The sequence below is a fragment of the Pseudopipra pipra genome, chromosome 1, assembly GCF_036250125.1.
Source record: "Pseudopipra pipra isolate bDixPip1 chromosome 1, bDixPip1.hap1, whole genome shotgun sequence".
Taxonomy (NCBI): Eukaryota; Metazoa; Chordata; class Aves; order Passeriformes; family Pipridae; genus Pseudopipra; species Pseudopipra pipra.
This window is the reverse complement of record NC_087549.1, coordinates 149,896,662-149,917,564: the sequence shown is the minus strand read 5'-3', so window position 1 is coordinate 149,917,564 and position 20,903 is coordinate 149,896,662. Positions and strand designations below refer to the sequence as shown.

General features: G+C 47.2%; 1 protein-coding gene and 1 long non-coding RNA gene across 3 annotated transcripts in view; one reads left to right on the top strand and one right to left on the bottom strand.

The window, feature by feature from the left end:
* The window catches only part of ACVR2B (activin A receptor type 2B), a 108,912-nt gene extending 104,733 nt beyond the window's left edge, over nt 1-4,179 (bottom strand). Inside the window, exons 1-2 of one of the 2 annotated variants that reach the window (XM_064638768.1) lie at nt 4,087-4,179; nt 3,347-3,553 (exon numbers count right to left, since the gene is read on the bottom strand). In XM_064638768.1, the coding sequence (XP_064494838.1) occupies nt 3,347-3,398 (52 nt within the window). In that variant the 5' untranslated portion in view covers nt 3,399-3,553; nt 4,087-4,179. Of the gene's footprint in view, nt 1-3,346; nt 3,889-4,086 lie in introns of those variants that run through there. The other variant, XM_064638759.1, reaches the window with a different exon arrangement.
* Nucleotides 4,180-6,035: 1,856 nt separating this feature from the next.
* LOC135404147 (uncharacterized) lies at nt 6,036-19,608 on the top strand. Its single transcript, XR_010425584.1, has 2 exons — nt 6,036-18,403; nt 19,267-19,608. It is a non-coding gene; the product is annotated as an uncharacterized LOC135404147 (long non-coding RNA).
* The last annotated feature ends 1,295 nt before the right edge of the window (nt 19,609-20,903 follow it).

Here is a 20,903-nt window from a genome sequence, read left to right as displayed (position 1 = left end):
CGAAATGGAGAGTAGGGAGAAGGGGGGAGTTAAACCACAGGCTGTGCAGGACCTGGAGAGATGTTTATAAATAATGCCACTAAAAATAATACACTGCTCACTGGCACCTCAAACATAGCATTTTCTTCTCCACAGAACTCTGACAATGGTTATCGCAGCGGTATAATTATCTAGATTTGATGGCCGATTAAAAAAATATATATCCCAAACACCTGTTCAAGAGTTTTGTGTTTTTAAAGGCCATTGCCATTAACCTTGGGCCACGCACTTCATTGTGTTTAATTAGCAGGCTAATGAAGCCAGTTTTATTCCCTTTCTCAAGCGCAAGAGGATAAATAGAAGACAGTGAAAGAGGAGACCAGATCCATTTGCAGCACAATTCACTGCTGCATGGCATCACTTAAACTTGCACCAAAATAAAAGTAATGTAATGGCTCGGAAAACATGTTAGCAATGCATTCTGCAAGACAACTCCTTTTACACCTTCTGTATTTTCCCAAGCTCATCGATTAAAACATGATTTCTGAACATTTGGGCTGCAGAGAATTTGCAAACAAAGGGCTAAAAATGAACATAATGTTTTCCTCAATGAATCCTCAGTACTCAAAAAAAAAAAAAAAGCATAACAGATTTTTTTTTTTTAAAGAACAGCAGCCCGTGCTTGCTTTGTTACAGTCAGCCAAGGTAGCGATGAGAAGCATCAACAATGGAGGTCAAGCGATTTTCGAAAAGCCCACCACTTTTGCACAGCCCTAACATGTACACACACAAAAGACATACTTCAAGCAAAGCCCAGTGCTCTGAATCCCAGCAACACATTCCAACTTTGGGTATCTGAGCTTGTTTTCTTTTTTTTTTTTTTTGACTGAACAGCTTTAGTTAAAACTGGACAATGAAGATCATGTTGATAAACACTCATAAATATCAGAAGAAGGACAGAAAGGCTTTAAAAGAGAGGGATTTACAGAATTGCTAATGCACTGATTTAATGATTCAAGAGGACCTTTTCAAATAAACAGAATTAGACTAATTTTCTAGGGTTTCTTTATTGTATTTTCAGGGGGAGAAAAAGTCAGCATAGGTATGCCCTGTCAGATTATCCTTTTCATAACATGATACATTTAAGAAGCTTTCAGGGTTCATTTTTCTTAAAGCAATTGCTTTTTTTCCTCCAACTTAGATTTCAACCACTATATGCACAGAGCCATAGGATCAGGTTAAAAACCAAACCCAAGCCAAACAAAAACCCAACGCCATACCCAAAACAAAACCAAAAAATCCGGAAGCCATCTCCTTTTATTGAATCACCCGAGATAAAAGGATTCCAAGATATATGGAAAGAAAATACAATGACCATAAATCTCCTTTATGCACATAATAGAATTTTCCAGCCAGGAGAGCTGTTGTGATGAGAGCAACGCCGAGCACCAGGAATGTTGCTGGCACATACACACCCCCCCTTGCCAGCTCCTTCCAAAATACCTGCTCTCCTCGGCACTGCTATGTAAATACAAACCCGCACAACCCCCTTCCCAACACATGGAAACAAAGCTGCGTACAAGTGTCCCAGCGATCAGATAAAAAACCTCGAGCAGGCTTTGCTCACCAACACATTAATTTTTTTTTTTTTAAATTTTTATTGCCCGCTCCCTTTTTATTGCCACTCACACACACACACACACTCTCGGTGTGACTTAAAAAAAAAAAAAAATAATGAAGCGCTGGCACTGTCGGTAATGGCAGAGGCAGGCGGTGGCAGCGCATATTTAATGGGCACTCGGAACAAAGGAAGCCCCGGCTGCAGGAGCGCCCCGGGGCCGGCTCCGCGCCCCGGCCCCTGCCCCGCCGGGCAGCGCCTTACCCGGGGCGGGGGACACGGACACGCACACGCGGGGAACCCCCCCCTCCTCCCTACCCCCACCAGCTTTGCGACATAAGGAAGCCGTGATGGCAAAAAGCCGCCGGGAACTCCCCGGCTGCCCATCGCGGAGCGGGGCACGGCTACAGCATCGCTGCCTCCCGCACCCTGCCCCCGGGAACCCCCGGACGCAAAGAGTCTCCCTCCTCCGTTTCTCGTCACCCTCCCGTGCCTCCCCAGCCCTGGGCCGGGAGATGGAGGGAACGTAACAAGTCACTGCCCAGCGCCGGGGCGAGGGGCTGCGAGCTCAGCCCCGGGGGGGGTCGTGGTGACCAGGCAAGGGAGGGGGCAAAATTGTTGCCTCCCCTGTTTCCCCTGAGGGATATGCAGCGATAATAAAAAAGGAATAGGAAAAATAATAATAACAGAATCAAAAATTAAAAAAAAAAAAGGAGGGTAAGAGGGGAGCGCGGGGATTTCCAGCGTGCCCGCGTTTTCATTGCTGGGGGGAGCACAGGGGGTCTGACCCCTTCCCCGCCCCCCTCCTCCCGAGGGCTGCGGGATGGGGCACCCCATGGAGACCCCTCCCCGCCTCCCGAAGCGCTGCCCCGGGTGCCTCCTCCTGCTCCCACGGCCGTGTCCGGGCTGTGGGCAAACTTCCACCCGCGTCCCTCGGCACAACGTGCACCTCGCAGGTTGGAGGTGAAGTTTGGGGACCAACCCAGGTCCGTAAAATAAACAGGATGAGGAACATACAAAACAAACACCCTCCGCCTCAGAAGCCTCCTCCCGAGGGATGCTCCCCCAGGCACCCCCTGCCCCGCACATCCCCTTTTTCCCAACTTTCTCCCAGCGGCGCCAGCCAGCCCCAAATGGCTCGTTCCGTGACAACCCCTACGGGACCGCGGCGTCCCGTGGGGCTGATAGGGAATCAGAAGGTGCCCTCGGGGCGGAGGGGGGGTCCCCCACAACCCCCCACCCCGCGTTACACAACCGCAGCCCGGCAGGAGCGGGGCGCACACATGGCCATTACCTGAGAGACCCCGCACCATTCCGGAGTGATCCCCAGGTCTCCTCCCGCTGCTCCCAACTTCTACACCCACGCAACTTCCTCGGCTTCCCCCCCCACACGCCCCAGCCCAGAAGTAAATGCCCATTTTTACAAAGTTTCCTCGAGATCGCGCCGTGTTTACATTGCCATGAATTCCCACAGGCTGCCTGGAGGGAACAAAAAGCAGCTCGGGGAAGGCTTGTCCTCCGAGTAGGGAGAAAACGGAGAGGGAGGGCGAGGCGATGGAAAGCAAAATAATAATCATAATAATAATAAAGGAAATTAAGCCGATAGCAGCGGTGGGGGGATTCCCCAGCTCGGGTGCTCTGCTCTGCTGTGTAGGGTGGCTGCAAATAGCCGCACGGCCCATTCAATTCTGCATTTGGAGACGCGACCGAGAGCCCGAGCGGGAGGTAAACACGCCGAGAGGCTCTTACCTGCACAGAAAGTTCCCCAGAGCACGGCGAAAGTCAGCCACGAAGCAAACATAGTCCTTTACTTTTTTTTTTTCTTCCTCGCGTGCACCTCTATCCCCAAGGGAAACAAAAATAAAAATAAAAAGATCGAGCGCGTGAAAAGAGGGGGGAGAAGCGCGGCTCTGCCCTCCCTCTCGCTCTCAAAAAGAAAAAATGAAGAAAAAAATCCTGGGGGTAGGGGGGGAAAAAAAAGGAGAGAGAAAATCGGATTTAATTCCTTCGCAGTCGCAAAATGTATCCAGTGGAGACGAACAGCCAGGGGACGGTTCGACCTGCTCCTGCCCGGCCCACGGTTCGCTCCCAGCTTTCCAAGAGTTTCTTTCCCTGGGCTTTTGTGCTGGGAGCGCGGCGTGCACCACACACCGACTCCCCCACCTCCTACTCCTCCTCCTCCTCTTCCCCTTCCCCCTCCTCCTCCTCCCAACCCAGCCCCTCCGGCTCCCCCAGCAGCGAGGGGCGAGCGCACACACGCACACGCCCCCCCCCTCCCACCCCCCGAACCCAACCCCCCCAACACGCCGCGGGTTCCCGCGCAATGCACGCGCAGGATTTGGTCTTCCCCCCCCCCTTTTTCCCGCACACACCCGCGCATTCCACACCCACCATTCCCCCCCTCCCCAACCCCCGCGCAACCCACGCGCGCTCCCCGCGCCGGCAGCGAGCGGGGAACCGGGACCGGGACCGTGCGCGGTGGTACCGACCCCGCATCCCGGGCGGCTGCGGAGCGGCAGGCAAGGGCCAGCGGAGGGGCTGCGGGGCGGCGGTGCGGGGCCGGAGGAGGAGGAGGAGGAGGAGGAGGAGGCGGCGGGGGGCCGCGGCATCGCGGGCTGCGCGGGGCGCGGGGCGGCGGGAGCGGGGGCGCGGCGGGAGGTGCCATGTGCGGGATGGGCAGGCGGGGAAAAAAAAAACAAAATAAAGGGGGGGGGAGAGGGGAGGGCGAGAAAGGGAGGTTTGTTGCGGTTTGGGGTTTTTTTTTGTTGTTGTTTTGGTTTTTTTTTTTCTTTTAATAATTAAAAAAAAAAAAAACGTGGAGAGGAAAAAAAAAAAAAAAAAGCTGAACGGCGTCCAAAATGGCTTCTAAAAAAAGGGAGAAGCCAGCGCGGAGCCAGCGGGGAAACCCGGATGTTGGATACAAAGGGGGATGGAAGGGGCGGGGCGGCGCGGGGGCTCCGCGGGCGCTGAATGGGGAGCGGCGCTGCCCGTCACGGCCGCGCCCCGCGGGGAGGCCCCGGGGGGGACTCGGGGACGGGAGGTAGGTGGAGGGGGGCTGTGGATAGGGGCAGGGTTAGGGGCTGGGGTCTGCGGGGGGGAGGGTTAGGAGCAAGGGGTAACGGAGGGTGTGTGCGAAATAGGGCCAGGGGTCTGCAGGGGGCCAGGGGATGTAGGAGGGTGTGCGTGAAATAGGGGCAGGAGGTGGCAGAAGGGGTTTAGGGGACAGAGGAAGTGTGAATAGGATGGTGGAGGGGGCTGGAAGGAGAGATTTCTGGGCTGGGGATGGCGGGCGGGGAGGTTTAGGAGCAGGGGTTGAGGGAGAGTGTGTTGGATAGGGGCAGGGGACTGCAGGGGAGAGGTTTAGGGGCAGGGGATGGCTGGAGGGGTTCAGGGTCCGGGTGGGGGAAGTGCAAACAGTAGGCACAGGAGGTGGTGGAGGGCGCTCAGGGGAGAGGTTTAGGGGAGGGGGTGGCTGGAGGGGTAGGTTGAGGGGTGGGGGTGGTGGAGGGGGTGTGGGAATAGGGGCAGGTTTAGGGTCGGCAGTCCTGCAGGGGACATGTTTTGGGGAAGGGGGAGGTTTAGGGGGGTGGTGGTGCATAGAGGCAGTGGGTCGCTGCAGCGGGGGAGGGGTTTGAGAGCAGGGAATGGCTGGAGGGGTTCAGGGTCGAGGGATGGGGGAAGTGCAAATAGTAGGGGCAGGGGATGGTGGAGGGGGCTAAGGGGAGAGGTTTAGGGGTGGGAGGTTGGATGAGGCGGAGGGTGACAGAGGGTGTTTGTGGTTAGGGTCAGGGGGCTGCAGGGTGGAGATTTAGGGGCAGGGGATGACTGAAGTGGTTTAAGGGCAGGGAGTGGGAGAAGTGCGAATAAGGGCAGGGGATAGTGGAGGAGGATGGAAGGAGAGATTTAGGGACTGGGGGTGGCAGGTAGGGAGGTTTGGGAGTAGGGGGTGAGGGAGGGTGTGTGTGGATAGGGATAAGGGTCCTGCAGGGGGGAGGATTTGGGGGAAGGAGGAAGGTTTAGGGGTGGATGGGTGGGTAGGGGCAGTGGTTGACTGAAGGACGAAGGTTTAGGGGCAGGGAGTGACCAAGGGGATTTCGGGGGCAGGAGTGGGGGAAATATGAATAGGGCAGGGGACGGCAGAGGGGGCTGACAGAAGAGGTTTAGGGGCAGGGAGTAGGGGAGTGGATAGGGGCAGGGGGTGTCTGGAGGGGGAAGGTTCAGGAGCAGGGGATGGCTGAAGGGGTTTAGGGGCAAGGGTTGGGGGAAGTGTGAATAGGGTCAGGGGATGGCAGAGGGGGCTGGGGGGAGAGGTTTAGCGGCAGGGATCATGGAGGGTATGTGTGGATAGGAGTGGGTTTAGGGGAAGGTGTTGGCAGGGGCATTAAGGGCAAGGCATGGGGGGAATGCAAAATAGAGGTAGGGGATGGCTGGGGGGTGTTTAGGTGGCTGGGGGGAGCTGGGGATGGGACAGGGGATGGAGGATGGGGTAGCACAGGGCAAAGCCACCTCAGCCTCTCGGGTAAATTCCCCACGCCTTCCCAGTGGAGAGAGCAGTGTGGATCCCCCTGGGGACAGGAATAAACTGTGTCCTTGTAGAAAAAACAATCCTCTTCCCAGCAGTGAGAATGTCCTAGATTTCCCTGCACCCACAACAGCCCCTTGACCCCAAGACCTGGTAGGGCAATGGCTCCAGGACAGTGTCCAGGGTCACCAGGACTGAAGAGGCACCTCAACAGAATCCATTTTTAGGGCGTTTCAGTGTTAATAAAGTTTTCTCCAGTGCCAGGACTACAGGAATTGCATTCTTTCCACAATTTATTTTAGTTATAATTAAATAATACAGCATTAGGGAGCACCAAAGGAATCTCGAGGGGAAGGAAGAGGAAAGATGCTGAAATTGGGTCATTCCCAAGGCTTTGGGTCTGCGAGGTCCACTGACTCATTGGAGAAAGGGCTGTGGCATGGATGGATGCTGTGCACGGGCAGAGCTCCTGCACATGGCAATGAACTGCGGGTCAGCTCCCTCAAATTTGTCTGATGGGGAGTAAGGCTGAAAATATTTCTAAACTCATTTTCTTTTTCCTCTGGAGGGAGATAAGAGTAAACATGAATCATTCTTCTAAAAGTTTGAGAAGCATGTTGTTCCAAGAAGAAATATGTAATTTTTCTTTTTACAGTAACAAGTTCACAGGAAACTTCAGGAGGCTTTTACAAAGGCTTGTAACCACTTTGAAGCTGGAGACTTTTTATATATGTATAGCACTTGTGTAACAAGGTCTTAACTGTGAATGGGATTCCTGGGTGCAGTTGCAATAAAGTGATTAATAGTATCATTCATGGTATCATACCTCATTCATAGGTTTCCTGTAAGTAAAGAGGAATACATTGGCAGGAATACAGTGGTTGTGACTTTAAACACGATACTCTTGGGGGGAAAGTTACAGCAAACACATGCACTGAAGGGCAATGCAACTGGTAAAGCTACGAAAATGGCTCCAGAAAATAATTTTTAGATCAAAAATCGGGGGAAAAAAGCACACAAAGAGGTAGTTCTAGAAAGGTTTGTGGCACGGAGAAAGTAAGGTGAGTATTGCCACACAGCTTGTGTGGGTCAGGGGTGATCACTGTTTATTCAGAAACAAACACTAACGAGTAGGGTTTATTTGTTTGGGGTTTTTTGCAGTCTGGAGACAGAAAGGCCTGATTTTGTTACCAAAATGTTTATCACCAAAATGTTTGTCACTGCTGCTTGTGACACATATCCCTGAGAAGGCCACGGAGGATGCAAAAGGGAATGCAGAACAGTCATCAAAGGAGAAGTAAATGTCCTGGCCGTGGGCTGCAGCAGCTCAGGATGCATTTGGAGCCTCAAGAGAAGTGACAAATAATGGGTCAATATTTCCTATAAAGCTGCTTATTTCATTTGAAAGCAAATAACGGGTCAATATTTCTGCTTATTTCATTTGAGGAATAAGTTGTTAAACAGCTACCAAGTGACTGAAGTATGGAGAAGGGTGTCGGGTGATAAGATATTACCCGGTGTTTCACTGTACCAGGATCCCCATGATCAGCTAAAACAAGACATTTAACTCGATCCAAGAGGACATCAGCCCTCGGGAGCAGGCAGAGTGACCAACACAGCGGTCACTTGGGCCGCCTCCCTGCCCAGGCTCAAACACTCCCCGGCCGGCGCTGCTCCTATTTTTAAATCTCTGTGCTATGAAAAGCCCCGTTTCACAGCACCTGAATTGGTGCCTTACAGGCAGGGACTCGGGAGTGTGTTTATCACGCAGCTGTCATCGCTTTTGAGGAAACAGGCCCAGGGCACTGCGGATGTTGTCCTAAAGCCACCCGAGGAGACAGGCACGACGTGGCCTTTTGCACCAGGGCAGCTTCTGTTGTGTGGCACAGGCAATGCTGCACAGAGCAAACTGACCCACGAGAGCTGGACCCAGGGCCTTTTTACCTGGGGAGGAATGATACACTGAATTTTCAGTTACTGAATTTCATTCCGTCTTGCTTACATTGTTTCACAGGGAGGTGTTTACCCGTTTGAAAAGGTAAAATGTTCCCTCTACTTGCAACAGGAAAGCCCAGGAGTGAGTATTGTCGCTGGAGATAATGTTACAGCCTTAGCAACGTGACACTTTAAAACTTCATCAGCCTCCAAGAATTTCAGAAATAGCAATGAATGAAGGTAGCAAGTGTTAAGAGCAGGCAGTGCTTGCAAGAAGTGCCCTTACCAGCAGCGTTTTCAAGAGCTGTTTTCTGTTTCCAGTTATCACTAGAGCAGCACAGCTCAGACCGCTTTTAAATAATTATACTTAACAGTTAAAAAAACCCTCCCGTGCTAAAATAAATTTTAGCTAAGATGGTTTTATGCTTTGCAGCCTCATATGACACTCAATCTTGCTCGTGTGACTGTTGTAACGAGTCAAATTCATGTATTTTGATACCGTGCACGTGATAAAGATGCTTGGATCACTTAAGGCTGTACAAAACTGCAGTGCTCGCATGTCATTTATCTTAAAATCCTATTGTAGTGCTCGTGAAACGTAATTTCTTCATTGAATGGGAATTTATACTGACAGAGGTGTTATAAAACATGGAAAATACTACGGGGAGGAGGCCCAACGTTTTCTTTATCTCTTCAAGTGTTCACTAGCGGGGATTTATTTTTCAGCTCAGCGTTGGTTCATTGCAGGTTACAGAGCTCTGGTGCAATTACAGGGACCCGTTTTCAGCCTTCTTAAGCAAAATTCACATTACTTGCAACAGGTTGGAAATGTGTGCTGCGGCCTTGAGGCAGCAAACTGGTTCACAGGCTGCAGTTTCCATATTGGTTCCTAAAGCTGCTTGTAGGAAATCACCCAGCCTAAAGGAACTCCTGGGATCCCAGCCTCTGCCTTCCAGTTTCAAAATGCATGGGTAAGAAAAACCAATTTATATTCATAACCTTGAGTAAATAAACTGTCACTTTAACTACACATTTTATTGTAATTAAGCGCTTCCCAGTAATAACCAACCCACACTATGAAGCTGTTTCTTAATATAACAGTAAGGCAAGTTCTAGGCTGTGAGTAGAATTAGGAAGATTTTAAAAGCACAGACCAGTTGATATAACAGGGCAATGTCATGCAGTTCTCAGCATGGACAGAAAAGGTAGTTTTGCTAAGGAGCTTTATCCTTATTTTCAAGAAATGCCATTGCTGTGTGATCAGCAAAATCAAATCTCACCTGTGGAATTTCCCAGTAGGATTTATACCCAGTATTAGCTTGACTCTGCTCCCAGTGGCTTTGCCTAACTCCAAAGGGAAGAGACCTGAGGCAGATTTAGACCTTCCCCAGCTTTCTAAGGACCCGCTGCTGTCACCTCTCCATAATGCAGCTACAATTAACTTCGCTGGAATTTCTATATTTGAAGCAGCTCTAAATTAGAGCCTGGACTTCCAGACATGGATGCGGATAGTCTCTGCTGCTGTCTGTATGAGCCCTTGGGCTTCACACTAAAAAAGCCCACCCATGTTGACAAATTTGCCCTTTGCAGTCTGGCTTCAGCGCAGCCAGTAAAAATAGCGAGTGATGCAGCAGACAGAATGGGCCCTAAACTATATTTTTTGATAGCTTTTCTTAGCTCCGGACTAAAGAGCAAGGCATCAGATGTTGACAGATTAGCGGGGAATATACCGAGCAAAGGGATCTGTTACTGAAATGCCCACAGTCCAGTGGTTTTGCTGTCCTCCAGAATTTGAACTTCTCCCTTGGTTTCAGTTGTATTTTGATTAAAGCATAAATACCAGCAACTGGCACGTGTCAGCCAATATCAGAGCTATGTGCCAAAGCTTTCTTCATGTCAGAGCTTTAGTGACACTTTACTTATCCGTGGATTTTGTGAGGACTTCTGGGGCATAGCTCATTATTTTTACAGCTGTAACCAGCAGTCGTTGGATAATTATTTCCCTTTAAATCCAGGAGAACTCTTCTTGCCTTTTGAGTGGGGAACTTAATTGCAAGAAGTCTCTGGAGGACGGTTGACGCTGGGTGGTAGTTGTACACCATGGGCATGTTACCCGCCCCCAAAAAGGAGAATCCAGGCTCTAATCCATACCTCCAAGTTGTGCCAGCTTGCCGGGTACCAAAGCACACCCACACTCGAGTTGGAGACTCCTGTGTTCAGACGAGGAGGATTAGGGACATCATATGACTAATTCTGCAATGACGGTATATGCTTAATTGGTAAAGGACTGTGTTTTCTATCCTTTTTAAACCCAGGTCACAGTGTCAAAAGTCTGGCTGACGTTTGAGGTTCCTTTCAGGTATTTTCTTCATTGAGATTCACTGTATTTAAAGCTACTGTGGTTGCCAGCTTTGTCTTATGCCCTCAAGCGCTACTATGCCTTTTAGTCATAAGAAACCAGCATTCAAATTCCCCTGAAACACCAGGCTGTGCTGCTTTTGCAGCCCACAGAGGGCCTTCCCTCAGCCACAGGTACAAAAGCTCTGACTGTTGCAAAAGCCAGTGGCCAGGAGTCAGAAAAGCGCAGAATATATATATATGTATATATATGTATGTATGTATGTAAAAGCAGACTATGGTCCTAAACTTTAGACATATCCTGCTTTTATGCTCTCTTCTTCAGATTCCCTGTAACATATAAATACAGTGTTGCTGATGCTTAGCTCATAAAAGAATAAATACTCTCTAACTTCCAAGAGAGTGTGTTGCAGCCAGTTGAAGTCAATGCATCTTAAATTTGGTGGAAGGAAGATGTTCCTACCAGCTGATTGTAGTTAACCATTCAAAGAGTTTACCAAGGGCCACAGCAGCAAAATTCCTTCTATTTAAAACTGCCTGGTTGCCTGTCAGGAAAATGTGTTCCTGAGTTGGTGTAGCCACACTGGAATTGCTTTTTGGTGACAGCTCTGTGGACTGACAGCCTCCAGTAGTGTCAATCTATTAATCTCTTGCTCTGTGCCTATAAAGCATTCTATCCTCCTTCCATTAAAAGCTAAAGGTAAGTAAATACAGGTCCCATCATGAGATCATTTTGCTTGCATTCAGGTTATCCACAAAGCCTCTACTTGAGGTGGACAAGCAGAAGGGCAAAAGAAGATCTTTCCATCCTTGGCATAAAGCCAGCCAAGGTGTGACACTGTGAGCCTGGGGCTCGGGAGCTGCAGAGCTGCCCTGGTCATTCTGCTTTGCTGTGCACAACAGCCAGTGTTGCTGACACTGTCTGGGGGAAGGGCAAGGTGTTAAACTTGCTCTGAGCTTGGAGTGTTTTTGGACCAGGTCAGGCCAACCTTAAGTGCTGCACGCCTTTGGGTGGCTGCCAGCAGATCCTGTGGGGTTTTATAACACCTAAAAAAGAGCCTGGGAATACAACAGCTCTTGAGTTTGCAGAGTGAGAAGAGCCCTTAGACTGTTTTCCAGCCTTGTCTGCTTAAGTTACCGTCCTGTGTAAAAGAAGATAGTAATTATTTACTCACATTGTCTTCAGCTGTTGATGTTTTACCTGGAAATGCAATGCAGGTCTTTTAAAGCACATATGGTGGCTACAGCAGCCTAGAGCCAAAGCCTGTCATCTCTCCAGCTCCCTTGCCTTCCTCTCTCCCCAGGTGTTTAGTTGGCAGAAGGACATCTTTCAAATTCTGGTATTTTATTTAAAAACCTAGACTCAGTTGAAACTCAGAGGTTTTAAACCAGTTGCAATTAAGCTTTAACAACGGGAAGGTTCTTAGGGAAGTGCTGTGTCCCTTTGAAATGGCTTTTTGAAGAAAAGCATCTGTATCCCTCCTGAAGCCAGCTGGACTGCACTGCAGGGTTAAGTTTCACTGTTACCTGTGGCCTTGTGCCTCCTGACACACTCAAGGCATGTATGGAAGGACCAATAAAACATGTCCTGGAGTGTTTGGTGTATTTTTAGAGTTTGTCCCAGATTACTGGCCTTTGTCCCAGATTTCAGTGGTTAGGGTATAAGAATGCCCGGTGGGGCTGAGTGCTTCCTGCATTGCTCTCAGGAAGGCTTTAATCAGGAAAAATACCCTCTCAGAGAAGGCAAATAATTAAGTTTTTGTGGCATATACTCTACTGCCATTAGCAGGAGATGATAAACACTCAAGACCACAGTTTAAATAGAGCGAGGCAGATGCACTAAGCTTTAAAGTGCAACATTATTGTGTTACGTGGTATTGAGTAATGAATTGGACATTACTAACAAGGTAGTTTTGCTTTTGTCTTATTGGGACCAGAGTTTGTTTTTACACCATAAAGTGTCTGCCTTTTCTGCTCATCATGGGAAAATGCTGATGTAAACCACCTGGAGGAAGCTCATCCCACATGCTGACAGCTGGCAATGTGCAAGTGGGGAGCTAATGTTGGAAGGGATCTTCAGGTGTCATCCCATCCATTCTCCTCCCTTTGGCAGTGTTTAATTGACCTATGGCATTCCTGATAAATGCTCATCCTACCTCTTCCTGCAGTGCTCCAGGCTCACAGGCATGATGAGTTTAGCCTGCAGAACTTCTTCCCTCCTGTGTAACCTCAGCCTTTCCTGATGTAGTTTGGTCCTTACTGAGTATATGGGGGAATGGTTCCTCCTTTTCTCTCTTCTTCAGCTTTTACTCATTGGAAGATCATCTCTCCTCAGCCCACCAAAGTCCAAACACTTCATTTTTCCCTTCCTGACATTTCTAGTTGTGCAGCATGACACTCACTCCATCCCTTGGACTGCTTAGCCATATCTCAAGGGCTAAATTCCCTTGCTGAAGTCCTGGACTCCCCATGCCAATATCTCTGGCATCTACTCCTCAGCTCTGGGGAAATTCTCTGGATTCAGCCCTCCCAGTTATTTTGAAGGTCTTTGGGATGTTAAAGAGCTGCCTGATGGACCCATCCAAGCAATTTCTGACTTTAATTTTCTTCCATCTCAGTCTTGCCTCCTTACCTTCCTACCAACTGCTTCTTACTCAGCTGCCCTAATGCACTTTCTCAGACTATTTCTTCAGCCTCATGGCATAGGACATAGCACATGTGACAAATACTAAGTATAAAAACTATTCTGTTAAGAATCCAGTCACTGCTCCATCAGTTTTGTAGGGAGATGGGAGTGACACAGCACCAGGACAGATGCAGATAAAGTTCTGCTGTACTCAGTCATGCCTGTGAGAACCTGCTCTCCTTCCCAGAGCTCCCCAGTATTCAACTCTTGGACATTTTGGCATATTATCAGTGATAAATGTATTCACAAGTGAGAGCAGACAGCCCTGCAGGTTGTGATGCCAGGGTATTGTGGGTTCTTGGCATCAGCAGTGCCTGTCTGTGGATTTCAGACGAATGAAACAGAAATATTTTTATAGTCAGCCTCAAGTTTTTATCTATTTGTAGGTGTCTTGGTGTCCCCTAAATAGGGATTAGGTCCTTTGGCAGGAAGACTGCACTTTATGTCTTGACTTTCCTGGCCCCGTATCCACCCAACCTTCTCTTGCTCCTGAAGGCCACTGATCTTGTCCTTTATTTTTGCTACCAAATGCCACTCATTTATATTGAGAAGCAGGTTCCAGCAGCAGGGAAATTATCAATAATCCAGCAAGCAACCAATCTGTTTCTCTTTTCTTGTGACCTATCCTGCTGTGGGATGATGCACCCACAATAATTATTACTGTTAATTATTTACCTACAATAGTTTAAATGCTTGCAAGTGCCTACTGACATCAGATGTGAAAAGAATTCAATAATAATGGAGGGAGAAGAAAGATTTTAAAAAAATGAGGATGGCATGAGAAGGGTGAAGGATATATGGCAGAGGTACTGGTTGGGGGTATTCTGGTGGCCTGGGTTCCAGCTCAAGCTTCTGCAGGATCTCTGATAGGCTTTGCTTTACTTATCTCTTAAGTCCAGATCAGAATAGGAACAACGGACTTTATCCACAGAAGTAATTAAAATGTTGCACTCCCTGGCAGCAGAGTTAAAATCAATTTCTCTAATACAAGATGAAGAGCAATTGGTCAGGCTGCTGCCATGTGGAAAAAGATCTGAGACTGTGATGCTTGGGAGTGCAGCAGAAACCCAGTGCTGCAAAAATCCAGCAGTTCTCCTGGGATGTCGGTTGCGAGGGGCACACTGGCATGGGTCAGTCTTTCCATTCTGCTTGGCAATGGCAGGGTCTTGGCTCAAGAACAACTTCCACACCTCAGGAAACATAGCTCAGCTGGGGAAGGCCCAAAGAGGTGCATAAAAAGTGACTGGAGGTGTAGGAAACCTGCCTTTGAGGTAAAGCGGAGAGAGAGAAGTGTGTGGTCTGAACAGGGGACTGAGCTGAGACAAAACAAATTGTCAAATACATGCAAGACTGATGCAAAGAGGAGTGGCACAATGTGTCCTTTTACCTTCTGCAAGTAGGGTGAGTAATGGGCTTCAACTCCAGCAGGAACAACACAGGTAAAAGGAAAAATTTTCCGGTGCTATGGCTGTTGTGGAATTGGCACTGCAGGAAGTTGTTAGCCAAAGCTCTTGCAGGAGTGGTTGAGGTATTGTTGATTGTACTGGGAGCCCCTTAGAGGGGTTTATCCAACTGTTTGGGTTTTTTTATTTTCTCCAGTTGCCACTGGATCACTGGAATTCAGCACTGCAGCATTTGGGAAGACCTGCCACAATAGCACCTGCCTGTTTGTAATCAGGAGGATTGCAAAGCAATCACATGCATATTTAGCTGATGTGCAGCTCCCAGGATTGATGGTGCACAGAAACAAGCTAAGAAATATGTGTACTGTAACTGTGGAAGTTGGTTATTCTGGAGCACTGAAAATCCAGCTTTTCTTTGACAAGGAGATGCTGCACATGAGAAATATCGCAGGTTATATTTAGTGTTACAGAGGCACAAAGGAAATCTCATTAGAACCCACTGACAGTGATCTGTTGAAAAGGGAATAGGAGCGATTTGTGAGCTCGTGGAAAAACAGTGCATCTCTGTTCTACCCTGTCCTCACTGTCTGCTGCTACTCTAGGACACAGATTTCTTGAGAGAAGGATCTGTGCCTGCTTGCCCAGCTAGCTCTGATACATCATATTTTATTTGCTGGGAGACTCAAACAATGAGCAGCAAACACTCCTGGTCCTGTTTTAAACACATGGAAACTGCAGTACAGAGTAATAAAATGACTTGCTCAGAGTTACAGAGCAATTTTGTGGCAGGGTTTGGATCAAAATCCAGCTCCCTTGCTCCCAGACCCGTGTCCCAGCCTTTCTTTTCATTGACCCTTAATTTTAATCACCTACCAAGAAATTCTGTTAGCCTCTTCCAGTTGACTTCCAAGGGAGTAATGCCAGGTGTCAAATGAAGTCACTGGGAATATCAATGCAACAGAAGCCAATATTAGATGCAAAGAAAGAACTGATGGAAGGGGAAAAAATAGATTTTACAAAAAAAAAAAAAGAAAAAAAGGAATAAGTTCTAGTGCCGTTTCCATAATATCATTCCCCTTTTAATTTGTGCCTGGTCAAAATTAAAAAAAAATAGATCGCTAATATTAATAGATGAAATGAATCTTGAATTTTATAATAGTGGAGGAAATGAAAGGAACAAAGTAATATTGTGTTGTTAACTGAGATTTTAATAATGATTCTGTCCTCAGTTGGTGCATTTATTCCACAGAAAGTAAATCATTAATGAAGAGGAGGGGAAAACAGTTTTGTGGTGATGGATTTTTGAAAGAAAAGTTTAATTTTCCTAAACTTCCAGAAACTCTGAAATGTGTCTGGAGCTCTAAAACTAAAACACCAACACTTCAAAAACAGCTCGTAAAAGTGGGATTTAGCCAAGTGGTTAACATTGCCTGGGGAGTGGTGGAGGATGTCCATGGCTGCTCTCCAAGAGAGCTGAGGTGAGTGGATGAGGTAGGTAAGAGATGCTGGTTTGATGGAGGAAGGAAGGTTTGAAGGTTTGCTGTTGGTTGGTTGCATTCTCATAGCTATTTCTGAATAACACCTGGAGAGCAGTAGGACATCATCCTCACTCTGAACCAAGGGAATCCCACTGGGCTCATCCTACATTTTTCTGTGGACTTCTGCAAGACCTGCTTCCACCATGTCCTCTGCAGGGGGGTGGGTGTACTCAAACCCCTCTGAGTGCTGTGAAGGTGTTTGATTTCCCAGGTGAATTAAAAACCCACCAAGGCTAGCATGTCCACCTACCCACCACTGCCTTCAACCACCTCCAAGGAGTCCCAAAAAAAAAAAGGGCTCCCTGGAGCAGCAGCCCATTTCACACCAAGTCCTCTGGAAAAAAATGTGAAGCATGGGGAGAATCACGGTCTCACAATGGTGGAGGAGAAAAGCATCTCTGTAGCTGAGATTTGCTGCCTAAGAAAAAGCTAGTATGGAACATACGTGGCTGTTTCTGCATGAAGGAGATAGGGGAAAACACAGAATTCCCCCGATTCCTTAATGAGCACAGCACCCCAACAATTAATGTAGAAACTTGCAAATTAAACCACATTTCTGTATTTAAATTATCAAATCAGTAAAGAGATGTAAACATTAAACAACATTATATGAGAGCCTGGAGTGTCACCACAAAAAAATTAAGACTATGTAATTAAAAGTACAATGCAATTTATTTTTATATTGTTCTTAATTCAAATCAACAAATCTTATTACTTACCCAAAAATGTAAAGCAGACTGCAAACTAATTCAAAAGATGAAGACAAAGTGGCTATTGAAAACTCTATGTTTGTTGTTCCCTTAGATCTGGCACCAGTCATGATTTAATATTTTAACCACTGTAATAGGTTATACTGCTGAAGAAAAGTGCATTAATTACTATGGGAAACCTAAAAAAAAAATCTAATTAAGAAGAATAAAATCATTCTTATTGACTGGGAAAAATAAAACTATGTAAAGGGAAATGAGGGATGAAAAAACTGACAACACACAAATATTAATAAATGTTGTCTGCTCAGGGTAGGAAACACAATTCTGCTGTTACTGGGGGTTTGGATTTGAAACTGGCTGGAAATCACAGTTGGCCATGGCTAAAGCTCTTCTCTCACCCACTGGAAGCACCTTCTAATTAGCTGCAGCTTGGGAAGTTGAGTTTGCTTCGAGTTCAGCCCAACATGTCCATGCAGAGCCAGCCCCACTGGCTGTGTCTGAAACAACAGACTAAAGCATGAGATTGAACTGTGTTTCCGGGTGTAGTATGGGGTAATGAAGTTATTAGCTTGACAGTTGACATCCTTCCTACAAAATTAGAGAGCACACGTGTGATAAAGCAGCCCAGTGTCCCAAACCATGCCTGGGAACACCACAGGAAGGAATCACCATGGGCAGATGCCACTCTGTCTTTCTACCAGCCACAGGCCTTTAAAGTAATGTAAAAGGAATGTTTTTATGTGAAATGCCTACCACCCCATTTGCTCAGCCCCAGGGAAAGCCGTCTTTTGACTTCACCCCCAAGTAGCCACTGCAAGGGACGACCCACATCCCCTTTGTGTGCCTTCACAGGATCCTCAGGGATGCAGGGTTGCTTTGGGAACAGGTGCATCTTGTGTCAGCCAGAAACAGCAGCCAAAAGTGTTAGGAGGTGTTTAACTATATTTTTCCAGATGTGAAGCTAGGTGGGACCATGTGGTTTTGTCATTGCCAAGATTGGACTCTGGGGCTGTGATTTTGAGCTTCCACCCCAATTTGGAATAAGAGTGTGTTTATTTCATGACTTTGAGCATTCTTGTCGGCAAAAGTAGTTTTCTGCCCAACTTTACTGCCCTCATTACTAAGGATCCCAACGATGTCAAAATGTCTATGGATGTTAAAAAGAAGGGAGAGGATTCCATAGGGTCAACATCTACAGTAAGTGTTTAAACAAATACACATGGTTTAATTACTTCAGCTGATATTAGTAGTATTAATGCCTTTTCAAGCAGAAGTAATCCTTTGATCACTTATATTTACTTCACATATGAAATAGACTGCAGCAGTTTGGCCAGTTCTTTTGTGCCGAATCCAGTAGCTTGTACATCATTAATATCTCCAAATATGAAAAATTAGTGGTATAAATTTTGCACAACCCTTCCAGGATTACAAATCTTCCTCAGAGGCAAGAGGAATCGTCTGAGGAATAAGGACTTCTAGGTCCAATGAGTGCATGCTCTGCCAGAAAGGAAGAAACTGAGTGAAATCTTTTCAGCAAATGATGCTATTATGGATGTGTACTTGCACAGAAAGCCAGCAAAAGGGCACTGCGGCACCTCAACTGTGTTTTGGTGGTATCACTGACACCGAGAGTCACACAGCTTTGTGCTCAAAGGTAAGCACATTCTCCTTTCACACCTTCACCCACGGGAAACAAGGTTCCAAAGCAAAAAGCATTGACAGGGGTTGTTTGAAGGAGTTTTGATTGACTGGAGGTTATTTTGCAACACAGAAACATCCAAGCAGTAATGCCTTTTGATTAGCAAAGAATTTTTATGTTGAACCTTGCAAAATACACAAGGATTACTCAGGAAGAGTGTCACATGGACCATGTGTAATTATCTACACAACGGTTGCAGAAACAGCCTTTAGTTATAAAACAGAAATAAGCAAAGCTTAAATTCACTCTTTGAGAGAAAGATAGAAGGGGTTTTGATGTGGTAGCATCTGAAGGCCATTGGATCAGGACTTGCCATACTGTACATGCTCTACTAATCCAGGATCCATAGACATCAGAACTTTGTATAGTCTGGCCTGAGCACTGCGCTGCCAGACACCCAGGGCTGATGCAATCCCAGTGCACAGTTCACACACTGCAGTGGCTCTGACTCATGTATGGGACTGGGGACCTGGGGCCTAGAGGCACGCAGGGGCTCTGAGCTGTTGGTCAGGAGTGGGATGTTTTAGCTGCCTGAATTGGGGCTGCCACTCTGCTCTGGCATCCCCCAGCCCAGCTGTAACTCTGTGTGCACTGCAGGGCACGGAGTGAGTTGCACCACCAAGTGCCTTAGATGCACAGAGAGAATTAGGGCAAGGGAAGGTCGTGAGGGTAGTGGTGGGATTAGACTCCCCTCTTTTCAGGTATTTACCGAGTAGACTTCTAAATGCCAGCTGTCACACTGGGCTTTCAAGGCAGCAAGAAGAAATAAGTTGGTTTATTATTCAATTCATCTGCTCTGTTTTAACCATCTACTTTAGGAAGAGATGAATCACTGTGGACTCCACTGGCAGTATTGACAGGCTCTCTGTTGTCTGGTGAGGGAGCCATGGGTGACTCCCTCAAGTCCAGATTTCTGCTTTAGTTGGGTGAACCTACCGAGAGCTTCGTGCCCACACTGTAAGACTTGGATGCCCTGAGCAGCCCAGACTGTGCCATTTCAGTCAATAACTTCTATGGCAAGCACAGTATTTTTGGAGAAGCGACACCCATCAGGAGGAGTTTGCAATGTAAGTGGACGAAAGAAATAGCAGGTGGGAAACAGAAATTCCCTGTGATCAGTAGGAAATAAAGTCTGTGCTTCCTGCACCACATGGCTCAAACACTGTGTCTCTTTTATAGCAGGTTTTCATGTCTTCACAGAAAGATTGGTTCAGGTGTGAACTCATCATATGGATGATTAGTTCATGATGATTGCTGTCATCTCCCTCCCTCCAAGCTGAAAGGGTTCTGTTGAAGCCATATCTCACCCTCTGTGGCTATTGCTGTACCTTATCCTCAGAGCATCAGCCACTTCTGAGAAAGTCTTGGGTCATGAGGAAAGAAACTGTCTGGGTCATCAAGAAAGCCTACGCTTGAAAGAGAGAAAAAAACCACCAGTCTGTAGGAGCGTATGCTATTAAAAAGCAGAAACCAGCCTACACGTGTAAGAGTGGCAGCCTCTACAGTGTGGTGTACGTCCACACACTCGTTTCAGAAACCATCTCCCTTCGGCTGTGATCCCTCTCAACTGTTTGCAGTCTGTGTGCGGTGACGTGCATGGAATATTACTACGAAAATGTGCATTCTTGTTAATAGGTATAGTTTAGGATGATTGTTAGCAGAGCATAAGGCCTTATTGATTGAAAGTGGCATATGGCAAGGATGTATAATGATTCACTTTGGCTGCTAGTTTGAAATCCTATTCACGGGTGAAAAAAAACCCCACTCTCCTTTGCAGTCAGGCTTCATTCTTTCTGCAGCATGTTTTTCAAACCGGGCCATTTTACAAGTGATCCGTAGGAGAGATTTCCTGCTCTCCTGGGTGTGTACTCAAAGCTCTTTTCAGTCTTGCAAGGGCAGGTCATAAGAACAAAAGCTGGAGTTATCATATGCCTCCCTTTGAGGGAAAGGTGGGTTATCTTGCAGTTCTATCTCTAAAACTCTTTTTCTGGGCATTTAGTGTTTATGGAAGGTGATGGACTTGAAAACACAATAGGCAATAAATGCCAGGGAGAGGTACAACACCAGTTTCCAGCAGCATTCCTTGGTGCCTGATGGGAGAGGGTGTGAATCCCCACCTTCAGCAACAGCCTCATGGGAACGGTTTGACATTTTTACCAATTGCATTTTTGAAAGATGAAGCTGCCAGTGCTCCAGAAAGCTGCAGTAGAGGTGAGCTCTTCTCTGCATCCAGCTTCTCTTCACCAGTGGGAAAAAAAATGCACGTTCCTACATGGCATTAGCAAATACAGAGTAATTAACCTGAGGTAAAATCCCATTGAAGGCAAAGCAGACAAAGTATTAATAAATGTGAACTGACAGAGATAAGCCCTGAGGACCTCATGTATCTTCCCCGTGTGTTAGCAGGTCCAAGTGAAGCCGAAGTTGTCTCACCCGGTTTGCCATGTGTAGACTG